Raw genomic sequence first — 15,428 nt, 5'->3', positions numbered from 1 at the left:
GCAACAAAATTTGAAATATGAAGCTCCTAGATAGGACCCAGCGCATCAGTATTATTGTTAATGTATAGCCCATAGTAGATTTCAATATGTAATCTGAACAGACATATGTTCTTTTTTTTCTCTTCCCTCTTCTTAAGGTAGTGACTTATGCTGGTTCCATGGGTCCCAATAGCCCTTGCCAAGATGGCACTTCTTTATGCAAGAGCCATGACAGCAGGCAATTCAATCAAAGGAGACTTAACACCTAAGATTGATACAGTCTAACCTGGCATGTTCTTTCCAACAGGGATTACTGTCCAGTGATCAGGCTTGGAAACTCTGGCTGATTATTCCCTACCCTACCTGGAGACACTGAGGCCAATTATAGCTTTCTCATACTTCCTTAACTGAATTCAGCACAGATAAGAAAATAAATCTGGGGTCTCCTTTAGTTTGTGTGCCTCCTTATCCATGCTATTATGGGTTTTAACACTAAGTTATCACCATGGCTGTACATTCGTTTAATTCTATTTCAGTATTAGAAATGTACAATAACAGTAAAGCAGTTTCATTTTTTCCAATCATAATGTCATTTAAAGTTGAAAATTGTAATCCAGGCATAGAAATTGTGTTTTTCTTATAGTGCTACAGCAGAATCCCTTTGTTTAAATTGTAAGATTGTGGTTATTGTAAAAATAGCAGCTTGAAATCTACTTATGTAATATCTAAAAACATCAGATTCTGCTGCAATTATAGAATTTTTCAAGAATTCTACACAGTAATCTTAATGCATTGGCATTTGTTTTTCGTTGGTGCAGTACACAGCTACCACAACCCTCTCCATGGTGCATCAGCCTCGTTCATTCATCGCCTGACAGAAATAGCTGGTTTGGAATGCGATACTATTCGGCAAGAAAAAATACGCAAGCTGAAGAAGAGATCAGACTGCTGAAGATATTTAAATTGGCCTACTGTCAGTCATATTTTTCAATGCTAAAACAAAACAGTATTGAATAAGATGTGACTAAATAGGACTGATATAACCCAGTAGTAGCAACTAAATTTGCCGAACTGAGCTATCTGGTCAGGATTTTATATTTACCTGCACCTTAGAAAAGATAATAAATGTATATTGATGTACACACTGATGTAATAAAGTCTTCATTATGGCACGGGTCAGACTAGAAATTCAGTTCAGTGTCCACATCCCTGTGTCTGCTTCAACTTCAAGTCATACGTTCCAGCTCCATGGTTTCTAAAAAAAATTAATTAGTTACAGAAGTATCTGGAACATTAGCTAATAGACAAATTGTAGATAGTAGCAATAGTGATCTAGATCTTTTTAGGTGTATTAATAGATGAAATGTTAAAACAGATAGGTCTTTTAGGAGATAAGTTGGGAAGAAATATTGCATAAGGTTTCTGCTGGTATTATAACATAAGAAATAGGAGCACAAATAGGCCATAAGGTCCATCGAGCTTCTTCTGCCAATCAGTAAGATCATGGCTGAACTCCTACATCGATTTCACTTTCCCACCCTATCCCAATATCACTTGATTCCTGGTACCCAAAACATCTATTGATCTTAGTCTTAAATATACTCATTGACTGAGCATCCACAGTCTTCTGGGATAGAGAATTCCAAAGATTCACAACCCACTGAGTGAACAAATTTCTCCTCATTTCAGTCTTAACTGGCAGATCCCTTATCTTGAGACTGTGATTCCCTTGTTCTACACTCTCCAACCGGGGGATATAGTTTCTCAGCATCTACCCTGTCAAGACCTCTAAGGATTTTCTACATTGAAATGAGATCACCTCCCATTCTTTTAAACTGCAGAGAATATAGGCCCATTCTACTGACTCTTTCCTTAATGGAAAACCCATTCATCCCAGGAATCAATCTAGTGAACCTTCGTTGCAACTCCTCTAAGGCAAGTATATCCTTCGGTAAGAAGATCAAAACTGTACAGAGTACACCATGTGTGCTCTCACCAAAGCACTATATCATTGCAGCAAGTCTTCCTGGCTGCAGACTTTGACTTCCTAGCACTTTGTTTCGCAGTGCCGTTTTGCCTCCAAAGTGCACTTCTGGTGTGAGTTGCGCCAGATGCTATTTTGGTGAATGTTAATGAACCTGTCTGCAGGGAGTGTTCGCTGGACAGTTGAATAGGAAGATTGTGACGTCAATCAGCGTGTAACACTGATTAGTCGCCAGCATTGCCATTTTGGAGCTAAATGCTCCAGCAAACATTGTCTCTGAAATACGCGTTCAGTAGCAGGAAGGACCTCCACCAGCGCTATTTAAAAAGATCATCAACTACTTACAGGTTATTGATTTCTGATTGATTTCTGTTGGCTGTTGCTGAGATTGTAGAAGTTTTTGGTGCTTTCTAGAGTTCTGAAAAGTTGCTAAAGTTTACATGGGGTGGTGAGGCATATCTGAAGGACTTTGTCCTGGCTTCAAAGAATCACCACCAACCATTTGCAACCAGACATGGGTCCAGTAGTACGCATTCCTCTTGGACTACAGCATGACAGGGAGAAGGAGGAGAGACGCCATACAGCAGGACAAGCTGCTGGAAGAGAAAAGAGGGGGTGAAGGGCTTTCAGCAGGAGGCCATATCCGTCCAGGGTGTTCAGGGAACCTTCCTGAACCTCAGCGAGGAACAATAAGCAGAATGTTTGATTCTCGTTGAATGCGGTACTGAAGGTGGGAGGGACAGAAAATTGCCATTGGATAGTAGCATGTCAGTTTACTGGCATGTACCCACCTCCAGCCCATTTTGGTAGAGACAGGTTTAGGGGGGTGACAGTTACCCACCTGCAAGAGGTGGGTGGTCTGTTAAAGCAATTGAAGGGTCAATGAAAGCTTCACAGTGGCCAAAGCCCGGCCGATGCATGGAGGCAGCCTTCCGACAGCAGACTTGGAGGGGTGGACAGCGCTTTGGCATCAATTTAAACCTCCCCCACCCCTGACTCCTGTAGGTGACATATCGAGATGGCCACAGCTGCAGCCACAGACTGCCGTGTGGAGGGTTCCCCTTCCACAGTAGCAGATTGGCAGCTTTAATCTAACTTTTTGCAAAAGTCTTCAGAAGGCACCTCCATCTTGAGGCGCCCTCTGTCTCTCCTATATACATCGGCGGCTTCCATCTCTGAAGGTGGGGCTGCTGATCTGAGAGTGCTGGTGGGCCTCTTATAGGCCTTCCAGCCTCAAGAGCCTGCCCACCATCCTTAATTGGATGACAAGCCCGCTCCCTGACCACTAATTGGCCAGATCGGAAAAAATTGTGTCGGGCATCAGGCACCAATGCAATGCGGGATTTGGTCCTCGAAATACACCCGACGTCGGGCGCTGGACCCCAGAATTAAAATCCAGATCAGTGTGTCAGGTGTCTGTGCTTCACTCAGAATGTCCTCACTGAAATCAGCCACCTGCTGCATCCACAACTGCAACCTCAGAGAAGGGCAAGGACAGTATTGCCAGTGGCTGTGAAGTTGATTGAACTTTTATGCGTCTGGCTCATTTCAGGCTGGAGCATTTGATATTTGCAACATTTCCCAGTTTGCCATCCACTGATACATAAGGGAGTTCACTGAGGCTCTGTACTCCAAGAAAGCTGAATGCATTTCATTCGCTATTGCCAGAGAGAAACCGAAGAAGCGAGCACTTGGCTTCGCTAGGATTACAGGCTTGCCTATGATACAGGGTGCCTTTGACTGCACACACATCACATTGTGGACGACGCAAGTCAACTCTGAGATGGACCTCAAGTGGAAGGAAGTCCAATACTTCAACATGCAGTCGGCGTGTTACCATATGCATCATATCATGCAGGTCAATGCTGGGTATCCTGGCAGCAGTCATGATGTCTTCATCCTGCAGCAGCCCATGTGCCATTTGCATTTGTGCCATCTGCATTTCAGCCATCATGACAAACCAGAAGACTGCTGGGTGACAAGGGCTATCCTTTGATGAGATAGCTCCCATGGACAGTGTGCATACGATGAAAGCCATACTGGCATAAGAAATGTGATAAAGTAGACCATTGGGATGTTGAAACAATACTTCTGCTGCCTGGACTGTTTTGGAGGAACCCTGCAATACTTGGCAAAGTGCATGCCAAGATTTGTGGTGGTCTGCTGCATGCTGCACAACCTCGCCATCATGAGGGCACCACCATTGCTATTAGCTATAAGGAAACTAGCTGATTAGCAGATGGGAGAAAGCACCTAGACAGTCCCTTTTTGGCCAGGCTGTCTGTGAACGACTCATTCAACAGCGATTTCAGTAAATACAACCCCAATTCCTCAACCACCCACAGTCCCAAAGCTTACCTTCCCTATGTCACTTACCCTCACAACATCTGCTTGGCCACAACGCAAAAATAAAAGCCAACACAAAAGAAACATTCCAACCATGCCTATTGCATACAAACATCAATTATTCACCATTGTGCAATCTATTTGTGCCTGCCTTCTGTGTGCCTTTGCCTGTTCTAGTGCTCCTATGCAATGCTACCCTAGTGGCTGCAGCATGGCTGGTGGAAGGCTGCTGACTTTCACTAGGGGAGACTATAGATGGCCTTGGAGAATGCCCTCAAGGACTCTGGGCCTAGAAGGCCCAGCTTCAGACTGCACCAACTGGCCATGGGCAGCAGCAGTCCAAGCTGCCCTGCTGGCTGACAAGCAACTGCAAGGGCACTGGCAAAGTGGCAGGGGTGGGAGAACAAATGCTGAGAGCGAACAGCAAGTTCATGGCTCCATGGAGCCACTGCCACTCACCCAAGGTGACACCTCAGCAATCCTAGTAATCTGTTGGGGGACAGATTGCAGGAATACTGTGACACCCTGCAAGTCCCTTTGAACACTGGTATCTGCAGCATGATGGCAGCAGTCTGATGGAGGCTGACCTTGCATTACAAATGTCTGAGCTTCCACTGCAGCACCCAGATGTTGTACGGCTGCAATGGTGTTATATATTGTTATACTATGTGTAAAGTGCAAGAAACTAATTAGCTTGGAACTAATTGTTATGTGTAAGTGCTCCAGTGGGGCACATTCATGGAGAGCCATGTGGCATGTAATCGAAAACCAGTCTCAAGTAGTCCTACACCAGGCAGCATGCTGGTTGAATGGAATAAACAAAGACTAAAGCCTTTCCAAGTTTAAAGTGTGATTATTTCCAACATCTGGGAACCAGAAAACAACCAGAAGATGCAACAAATGGAATCTCAGATATTGACTATTCACAGAATCGTTGCAATGCAGAAGGAGGCCATGCAGCCCATTGTGTCTGCACTGGCTCTCTGAAAGAGCAATTCCTTCAGTTCCATTCCCCTGTGTTCTCCCCATAACCCTGCACATTCTTCCTTTTCATATAACTGTCTAAATCCATTTTGAATGCTTCAATTGAACTTACCTCCACCACGTTCTCAGGCAGCGCATTCCAGACCTTAACCACTCGCTGCGTGAAAAAGTTTTCCCTCATGTTATTTTTGCTTCTCTTACCAAATACTTTAAATCTGTGCCCTCTCATTCTCAATCCTTTCACAAGTGAGAACAGTTTCTCTCTATCTATTCTGTTCAGACCCCTCATGATTTTTAATACATCTATCAAATCACCTCTCTGCCTTCTCTTCTCCAAGGAAAACAGTCCTAACTTCTCCAATCTATCTTCATAACTGAAATTCCTCATCCCTGCAACCATTCTGTACACTCTCCAATGCCGTCACATCTTTCCTAAAGTGGAGGCAGTACTCCAGCTGAGGCCGAACTAGTATCTTATACAAGTTCAACATAACTGCCTTGCTCTTGTACTCTATGCCCCTATTAATAAAGCCCAGGATACTGTATACTTTATTAACTGCTCTCTCAACCTGTCCTGCCACCTTCAATACCTTATGCACATGTCCACCTAGGTCCCTTTGCTCCTGCACCCTCTTTAGAATTGGAGCCTTTATGCTATATTGTCCCTTCATGTTCTTCCTGCCAAAATGAATGACTTCACATTTCTCTGCATTGAACTTCATCTGCCACCTGTCTGCCCATTCCACCAACTTGTCTATGTCCTTTTGAAGTTCTACACTATTCTCCTGACAGTTCACAATGCTTCCAAGTTTTGTAATATCTGCAAACTTTGAAATTGTGCCCTGTACACCAAGGTCTAGGTCATTAATATATATCAGGAAAAGCAAGGGTCCCACTACATCGTGGTTGGTTCTGCAAGTGTGCACACAGTGTTGGTCATCACATCCATGTTGGAAAAGATGAGCTGCAAGCTCTGCACAAAGCCTTGTGCAAAGTTGGTACCAGACTCCTCCATGCTCCCTGACAATGATTGCAGGCTTTCAGGTAGCCCTGTCAATGCACCAAGCATTTCATTGTGCATATCCATCAGCCTTCTTCTGCAGCCTGCCATATCAGTGCTCATCTAAATCCTCTGCAGCAGAACTCCTTTATAACCTCACCCTCTGGTGAGCTGGCACCTATGCACCTAGTCTGGCTGCAGCACACTTGTTCCCATCCAGTGTCTTGGCAGATCCCACCTCTAAGTTGTTCTTTAAATTACACACACTGTCAGTATCTAAGCTGGTGGCTGTGAATGCAAGTGATGGAGATCTTTTTCATGCCAGGTTGTAGTTATTGGGTGTCTGAACGGAGGAAGGCACAGGACTGCAGCTGTGCTGCAGGGAAGGGGGAAGGAAAAGATTGTGGGATCAGGGGAAAATGGGATGTGAGGAGGAGGATTAGGTATGAGGATACCATCATCTTCGACGGTTTCTGTTCCACCGCTGGTCACGGCATCAGCAATGGGCACTCTAATGATGGCGACAACCATCTCCATGGTGGGTAAGGACATGCAGCCGTGCCTGCCCCCCTCCCAACAAACCCCCCCGCCTCCACCCCCGGTTAGCTCCTGCTGCCTCGGGTTTTGTGCCAATTTGTCCTGCAAAGAGTGTCCTGCATGCAGGCAGAAAGCATGACTGATGTACTAAATGAGTACTTTGCATCTGTCTTTACCTAAAAAGGTGCTGCCCAAGATACTGGATGGGCTGAGAACTGATAAAAAGGATATTTTAGAAAGGCTGGCTGTACCTAAAGTTGATAAGCCACCAGGACAGGATGGGATGCATCGGAAGATGCTGAGGGAGGTAAGGGTGGAAATTGCAGTGGTACTAGCCATAATCTTTCAATCCTTTTTAGATATGTGTGTGGTGCCAGAAGACTGGAGAGTTGAAAATGTTACACCCTTGTGAAAAAAAATGGGTGTATGGATAAACCCAGCAAATATAGGCTAATCAGTTTGTCCTAAGTGGTGGGAAAGCTTTTAGAAATGATAATCCAGGACATAATTAACAGTCACTTGTACAAGTATGGATTTGTTAAAGGCAAATCGTGTTAAATTAATTTGATTAAGATTTTTGATGAGGTAACTAAGACGGTTGATGAGGGTAATGCAGTTGATGTGGAGTACATGGACTTCCAAAAGGTGTTTGATAAAGTGCAACATAATAGGCTTGTCAGCAAAGTTGAAGCCCGTGGAATAAAAAGAGCAGTGGTTGCATAGATATGAAGTTGGCTGAGTGACAGAAAACAGAGAGTAGCGGTGAACAGTTGTATTTTGGACTGCGGAAGGTATACTAGTGGGGTTCACCAGAGGTCAGTGTTGAGATCCCTGTTTTTTTAAATATATATTAATGATCTAGACTTGAGTGCACAGGACACAATTTCAAAATCTGTGGGTGACACAGAACTTGTAAGTATTGTGAATTTGAGGAAGATAGTGATCAGCTTCAAGAGGACGTAGGCAGATGAAATTTAATCCAGAGCAATGTGAAGTGATACATTTTGGTAGAAAGAATGAGGAGAGGGAATATAAAGGGTACATTTCTAAAGGGTGCAGGAACAGAGGGATCTGGGGTAATCATTGAAGGTGGCAGGGCAGGTTGAGAAAGTAGTTAAAAAGGCATACGGGATCCTGGTCTATATAAATAGAGGTACAGAGTACAAAAGCAAGGAAATTATGATGAACCTTTCTAAGTGGTGGAGTTGTGAGCAGCATAAGAGAGCAGTATTCTACCATGACAACTCTAATGAGGTATTTGATCTTTTTCCAGGATGCAGACATGTCCTTTGTGCTAAGTTCCTGGCAATGACATGCTCTGCAACCTCTTCTCACTATTTCCTGAGTTGATACCTAGGAGTTTTGCTGCCTCCTGGAGAGAGGGTGGAGGAGGCAGGGGTTGGATTTGGGGGAAGTGGATATGCCATCTCCTGTCCACTGATTGGGCCAGGGACTCCAACGCAGCATCAGAGAACATTGGTGCTGTGTGCTAAATCCAACCACTTCGATATTGATAAGTATTCTCTTCTATTGGGTTTGTATCTTATCAAGAATGACACAGTACACCAATAGTAGGTGGTTTCCAGGACAGTTTACTGTGAGAACCATAAAACTAAATCCATAACCAGCTCCAATCAGACACACACACAAAGATCCCCCGGAGCAAGAACAGAGTTCCACTAAATACTGATACTGTTATAATTGTAGTGTTGTGCTATGTTTTCTTAAGTTTTCATGAAATGATAACTGCAGGTTTTATATTTGGATTCAACACAAACACTATTGTCTTACTTATCTATATTCTATGATCTCAGATATGGCTCTTTTCCTTACTGATCTTTGTATTTTCTCCATGCAAGCCATGTGCTGAGTGTGTCTCTCAAACTAATGTCTCCGCTTTATATATGTCTGATGATGTCATCAGTAGCCTGATCTCTTAAAGGTAAGGTTTCTTAAAGGTGAAGTCACCACTACACATTACAGCAATGTAGCGAACTGTTTTATTACATAGGTCACCTTAAAACTAATAATACCCAAAACGTGAAAAAAAATAGAAATAATTCTACCAATCTCCATCAATAAAGTTGAAATTGTACACATATTTATATAACAAAACTGTTTATGCCTCTCAAACCTAGTTTACAGAGAAAGTCTATCAGGAGGGTTTCTTTTTCTGTGAGATCTTCTCATCCTTCTAGGACACCCAGTGAAGTCTGAACCCTGTCTCATCTCTGACCTGTCCTCTCTCTCTGGATTTTGTTATGACAGTGCTTCTATTTTTTTTTTGAGGAATCATGTATTTTAGATTTGGATGCATTTGGTGACAATGCAAACACTAGGAGGCGCTGTAATGGCACATGCGCAAATGCAGCTTGTTTCACTAAAACATCAGAATCGGCGACGTTCAGGCAGCTGCCAGCACTAAAGATGGCACTGCTCAATTAATCACAGAAAAGCAACTTAAACCCATGGCAGCACACACTGGAAATGTTGGACACTCGAAGAATGTATAAAGTCTCATCAGAAGTACAGTACCTCTGACAGTGCTGCACACCCTCCGTAATTCTGGAGGTCTCAGCGCCCCCGCTCGTCTCCGGCTACTTGCTCCCCGCTTCCCCCCCACCCCTCCCGCTCTCTCCGGCCGCTCGCTTCCCGCTTCCTCCCTCCTCCATCCCTCCAGACGCTAGCTCCGAGCCATGTGCTCCTACATCGCCCCATCACCCCTCACGGCCCAGCCTTGTTTCTTCGGGCGGCGCGATGCGGGAGGGAAGCAGGGAGCGAGTGGCCGGGGAGCGCGGGGGGGAAGTGGGGAGCGAGTGGCCGGAGAGACTGGGGTGGAGGGGTAAGCGGGGAGCGAGCGGCCGGAGAGAGCGGGGGGGGGGTCTGGTGGGGGAAGAAGGGGGAAGCGAGCAGGGTGGGGGGAAGCAGGGAGCGAGTGGCCCGCAGTCAGTGGCTGGGGGTGGGCGGTGGGGAGGAGGAGAGCATTTTCCTGCGCATGCGCCAGTTAGCCCTGTCAAGGCAAGACGTACTGCTCTCCAGCCGCTCCCCGCGCCCACTGCCACAAAGGTCTCCAGCCGCTTGCTCCCTGCTTCCCCATCCTCCCCCCCACCCGGCTCTATCTGGCTGCTCGCTCCCCGCTTCCAGCCCCTGCACCAATCTCCGGCCTCTCACTTCCGGCCCCAGCCACCCAGCCGCTCCCTCCAGGTTTAGAGCCTCTATCCAGCCGCTCCCTCCAGATTCAGAGCCCCCCCATCTAGCTGCTCCCTCCAGGTTCAGAGCCCCCCATCCAGCCACTCCCTCGAGGTTTAGAGCCCCCCCATCCAGCCGCTCGCACCCCTACTTCTCAACTGTACGGCACGTATTCCAGGTGTCTGGCCCCTGCCTTTTGCATACCCCTCTTCAGGCAGTTCTGATTTTAACTCCACAGTTAAGGACCACAGTTGAAATATCTGAAGTACAGTTGCAAAGTAGGGAATGATATCAACAAAGTAACCTCACCAATTCCATGTTTAATTATTGAGCAATTTTATTAAGTACATGAGGCATTAGAGGCACTGCTGTGCATGGATCCATGAGTTTTGTGTCACCAGCATTCCTGTGAAACAGACAGGCCAAGTCTCTGCTATGCAGAACTGAGGAGATTGTTCCTGGAGAGCCTTGTGGTGAATGAACGTTTGGCTCTCTATTCCACTGACGAAAACTGAAATCTCCAAAACGACTATGGCTGCAAGAAAACTCTCCTCTTTCCAATAAAATCATAAGAGAAGTCTGCTCTTTCCAATGAAATCGCAAGAGAACACTCCTCTTTCCAAGAAAATGCCAGAAAATACGACTACGACCACAACGAAACCGCTCCTCCTTCCACTTTCAGAAACTCGCGCCAAAGATTGACGATGGCGTTGCAGTACACGTAAAGCGCATTCGCGGATGCCAACCAGGTGCGTTACACAATGCCGTTTCCAACAAGTCCTGGCAAGGCGGAACGCTGCGCATGTACAGAGAGCAGGAGCCCATGTGCGCAGTTTGGTGCAGTCTGATGACTTAAGTGGGCCACTGTGTTGTCAGGAACCACTTTTTTTTAGATTTATGGACATTGTTTTGTTTGGAAAAACTGAAAAGGAATCCATGGATTTTTTTTTCACTGGGGTCATTGGAAGGTCTTTTGGACTTGACTTGTAAACAACCCTTTACTGGAAGCCACCTGTCTTCAGATAAATACCCAGCAGGTACCTTTTGACTTGGGGGAGATGTTTACAGAGAAGTAACTGGTCAAGGTTTAAAGGGGTCAGGAGGCTTGACTCGAGATTGTTTTCGCTTTCGCTTTGGACAGTCAGCTGGGGTTTGGACAGTGTTCTGAAAGGAGTTTAAGAATTAACCTGCCAAGGACAAAACTCCAGCTCAGCCTATTTCCATCTTTTTGAAAAGCCTGCCAGCTTTTTGATCTCTTTGAGAAGCTCTTTGAAGCGAGTGTAAGAAATAGAGAAATTGATGCTGCATTTCTCCCGAAAGTTCTTCCATAAACCCCTGTTGTCACATTTCACCTGGAAAACCTGCCAAACTGATCTTCGACATTGCCTGAAAAGAATTGTTCCAGGAAGATTCCGGTGACAGCCGTCTACGCGTATTTGAGACACCAAGTCAAAATAGGGACAACTGACCTCATTCCATATCTTTTCCTTTTTTCTTCAAGAATTAGCAAGTATTTGACCAAAGTATTCTTTTTTGTCTTTTTTTTCTAACAGAGCTCTAAAAAGAAAATCTCTATTTTTTCGGTTAACCGATGTGTGTGTGTGTGTGCGTGCGTGCGTGCACACTAAGGTAAAAGGGGACTTTCATATTTCACTCTGTGTGTTAATGCTTTGTTTTGTTACTGGTTATATCTTGTTTTATAATACACTGATAATTTTGTTGTTTGTCACAGAAACCCGGTTGGTGTATTTTATTCTGGGATAAAAATAGTCTATGATTGGTAATTGGGTAAACATTTAAATATAAGTTGTGACCTGTGGAGAAGTGGAACTAGAAAAAACAGTGCACTCCTCCCGCCTTGGTCATAACATATAATTGGGGGCTCTGTGCAGGATAACCCAACGCCGATGACATACAATTGTAAGTGGGGTAATAATAATTAAAGAAAAGGAAAAGGAAAAATGAGGTTTCTTGTGCATTAGAGTAAAGTTTACACTACCAGAATGTCTTTGTTAGTTGTTATGACCTTTCTGGGGAAAGGGGATGTATCTATGAGTGATTTGAGGAACTTAACTAAGGTTAGACTAAAAGATTTGGCAGACCTGTTGGCATTAGAGTTAAAACCAGGAACGAAGAAAGCAAACATAATTGAAGTAATAGCACAGCATTTGCAACTGGAAGAAGCAGAAGGCAAATTAGATGGTAATATGGTTGAATTAGCTAAAATTCAGTTGCAGATGAAGCAGCTTGAACTTGAGGAAAGGGCAAAAGACAAAGCATTTCAAAGGGAGCAAGCAGAGCAGCAGGAGAGAGAAAGGGCAGGAGAAAGGGAGGAAAAGGAGAGAGAAAGGGAATACTAGATTAGAAGGCTGGAACTAGAGAAAAAAAGGATGCCCTTGACCCCAGTGAAAATTTAGGTGGGAAAAAGCTTGTCTCAAGCCCAGGACCCAGTGGAGAGCTGTTTAAATTCGTAAAAGCCCTCCCAAAATTTGAGGAAAGGGACGTAGAGGCATTTTTCATTTCTTTTGAAAAGATAGCCAAACAGAGGAAGTGGCCTAAGGAAAGCTGGACACGGCTTATGCAAAGCAGGTTGCTGGGCAGATCTCATGAAGTTTATGCCATGCTTTCTGAGGAGGCTTCTGTAGATTATGAGATGGCAAAAAAGGCTATTCTCACTGCTTATGAGTTGGTCCCTGAAGCTTACCGGCAGGAATTTCAGAACCTCTGCAGACGGTGGGCCAAAGGGCCTGATTCTGTGCTGTATAACTCTATGACTCAATGACTGTCTGGGCAGACCTATACACATTTATACAGAATTTGAGACGTTAAAGCAAATTAAATTTGATCATTGGATGCGGGCACTAAAGGTAGAGGCCACGTATGAGAACCTTAGAGAATTAATTCTTCTGGAAGAATTTAAAAATTCACTCACTCCATTAGTAAAAACCCATGTAGAGAACCAAACGTTTCAACAGCCAGACAGGCAGTGGATATCGCTGATGATTGCAAGCTTGTTTATAAACCCAAACCCTTTGTCCATCACCGCCGCAAACCTGAGAAGGAAAGAAGGTGGGAGGGTGAAAGGAAAGCAAGTAGCCGGGGACAAGAAGGGACAGCTGGGAATTCCCTGGCATCTCCACCTCAGAAAGGAAGATGCTGAAGGTGGAAGCCTAAGTGTTACCATTGTCACAGAACACCTTCGTGCAGAATGCTGGAAGTTGCGGGGTAAACCCCTGGGACCGACTGGGATACACAAAGCCAATGCAAAGAAAGGGGCCCTGACAGAGAGTATGACAGATCAGGCTGTAGCTCTGTCTGCAGCTGTAAGGCCAAGTACAAAAACCGCTGTGACTGCGGGGGATGTGACAAAGATACCTGAGAGTTATAGGAAATTCTTGTCAAAAGGAAAGGTAAGTCCTTATCCCTCAAGTGAGGCAGATAAACCTATAGTTATACTTAGGGATACAGGTGCCACCTAAACTCTTTTTCTGGGGAAAGGCATAACACTTCCACCAGAGAGCTCACTGGAATGAAAAGGTTTTAGTGAATGGTATTGGAGGGGAGTATATATCTGTAGCTTTGTATCGGGTGCACTTAGAATATGACTAATGTCTGGAATGGTAGGAGTTGTCCATAGTTCGCCAGAAGATGGAGTTTACCTACTCCTGGGGAATGATTTGGCTGGAACGAAGGTGATAACTTCTCCAACAGTCACGGAAAGACCAAGTGAAATCAAAGAGACAGAACAGTTGCAGGAAAAGGTTCCAAGAATTTTGCCTTCATGTGTGGGGACCCGAGCAATGGCTAAACAAGTTCCATTGTCGTAGGTGAAATTGGCACCACCGTCAGATAGTCGAATATCTGAAACTTTCTTTGGGGATTTGGATAATTGGGAGGAAATGTTCAATAAATATTCTCTGATCAAGGCTCAGCAAGCCAATCCAGAGATAAATAAAGTGGCACAATCGGCTTTAACTGAAGCTGAAACAAAGGGAGTTCTGGAAAGATACTATATTAAAAATGGGAGTCTGATGAGGAAGTGGAGACTTCCTAACTGACTTGCAGATGAAGAATGGACGGTTGTTCACCAGATATTGGTACAGTGCAAATATCACCAGGAAATATTAAGGATAACGCAAGAAATTCCTATAGCGGGACATGCGGGGATCTGGAAGACCCAATCACGTATAAGTCGACATTTTTATTGGCCAGGTCTTTCCAAGGATATGGTGCAGTTTTGTTAAATGTGCCATACGTGCCCGATTGTGGGAAAACCGCAAACTGCCATAAAACCGGCATCTCTAATTCCCATACCAATTTTTTGGGAACCATTTCCAGGGTGTTGGTAGACTGTGTAGGACCTTTACCAAAAACAAAAGTGGAACACCAGTATATAATCACTATCATGGATATGGCTACTTGGTTCCGAGAGGCCATTCCCTTGAGAACAATTTCTGCCAAGGTAGTAGTAGAGAACCCAGTTCTTCACTCGATATGGATTACCAATTGAGATTCAGTTGGATCAAGGTTCCAATTTTATGTACGAACATACAAATATATGAACATACGAATTAGGAGCAGGAGTAGGCCACTCGGCCCCTCGAGGCTGCTCCACCATTCAATAATTTCATGGCTGAACTGATTTCTCCACATTACCACTTACCCCCGATAACCTTTCACCCCCTTGCTTATCAAGAATCTATCTACCTCTGCCTTAAAAATATTCAAAGACTCTGCTTCCATTGCCTTTTGAGGAAGAGAGTTCCAAAGACTCACGACCCTCTGAGAGAAAAAATTTCTCCTCATCTCTGTCTTAAAAGGGCGACCCCTTATTTTGAAACAGTGATCCCTGGTTCTAGATTCTCCCACAAGGGTAAAACATCCTTTCCACATCCACCCTGTCAAAGCTCCTCAGGATCTTATATGTTTCAATCAAGTCGCCTCTTACTCATCTAAATTCCAGCGGATACAAGCCTAGCCTGTCCAATCTTTCCTCATGAGATAGCCCGCCCATTCCAGGTATCAATCTTCCAGGTATCAATCTAGTAAACCTTCTTTGAACTGCTTCCAACGCATTTACATCCTTCCTTAAATAAGGAGACCAATACTGTAACAAAAACAAGAAATGCTGGATTCACTCAGCAGTTCTGGCAGCATCTGTGGAAAGAGAAGCAGAGTTAACGTTTCGGGTCAGTGACCCTTCTTCGGAACTGACAAATATTAGAAAAGTCACAGATTATAAACAAGTGAGGTGGGGGTTGGGCAAGAGATAACAAAGGAGAAGGTGCAGATTGGACCAGGCCACATAGCTGACCAAAAGGTCACGGAGCAAAGGCAAACAATATGTTAATGGTGTGTTGAAAGACAAAGCATTAGTACAGATTAGGTGTGAATATACTGAATATTGAA

At 44.6% G+C, this 15,428-nt stretch overlaps 1 protein-coding gene across 5 annotated transcripts in view; it reads left to right on the top strand.

Annotated features, from left to right (window-relative positions):
* si:ch211-171b20.3 (uncharacterized) overlaps nt 1-15,428 on the top strand; it is a 307,602-nt gene that overhangs the window by 233,770 nt on the left and 58,404 nt on the right. For 4 of the 5 annotated variants that reach the window (XM_068032045.1, XM_068032046.1, XM_068032041.1 and 1 more), the window contains one exon: nt 798-1,124. The exons of the other annotated variant lie outside the window; for it this stretch is intronic. In XM_068032045.1, the coding sequence (XP_067888146.1) occupies nt 798-996 (199 nt within the window). In that variant the 3' untranslated portion in view covers nt 997-1,124. Of the gene's footprint in view, nt 1-797; nt 1,125-15,428 lie in introns of those variants that run through there. 5 annotated transcript variants of the gene reach the window in all.

The sequence above is a fragment of the Heterodontus francisci genome, chromosome 5 (assembly GCF_036365525.1).
Source record: "Heterodontus francisci isolate sHetFra1 chromosome 5, sHetFra1.hap1, whole genome shotgun sequence".
NCBI classification, from domain to species: domain Eukaryota; kingdom Metazoa; phylum Chordata; class Chondrichthyes; order Heterodontiformes; family Heterodontidae; genus Heterodontus; species Heterodontus francisci.
The sequence above is the reverse complement of the archived record's forward strand: the minus strand, read 5'-3'. Positions and strand labels throughout refer to the sequence as shown.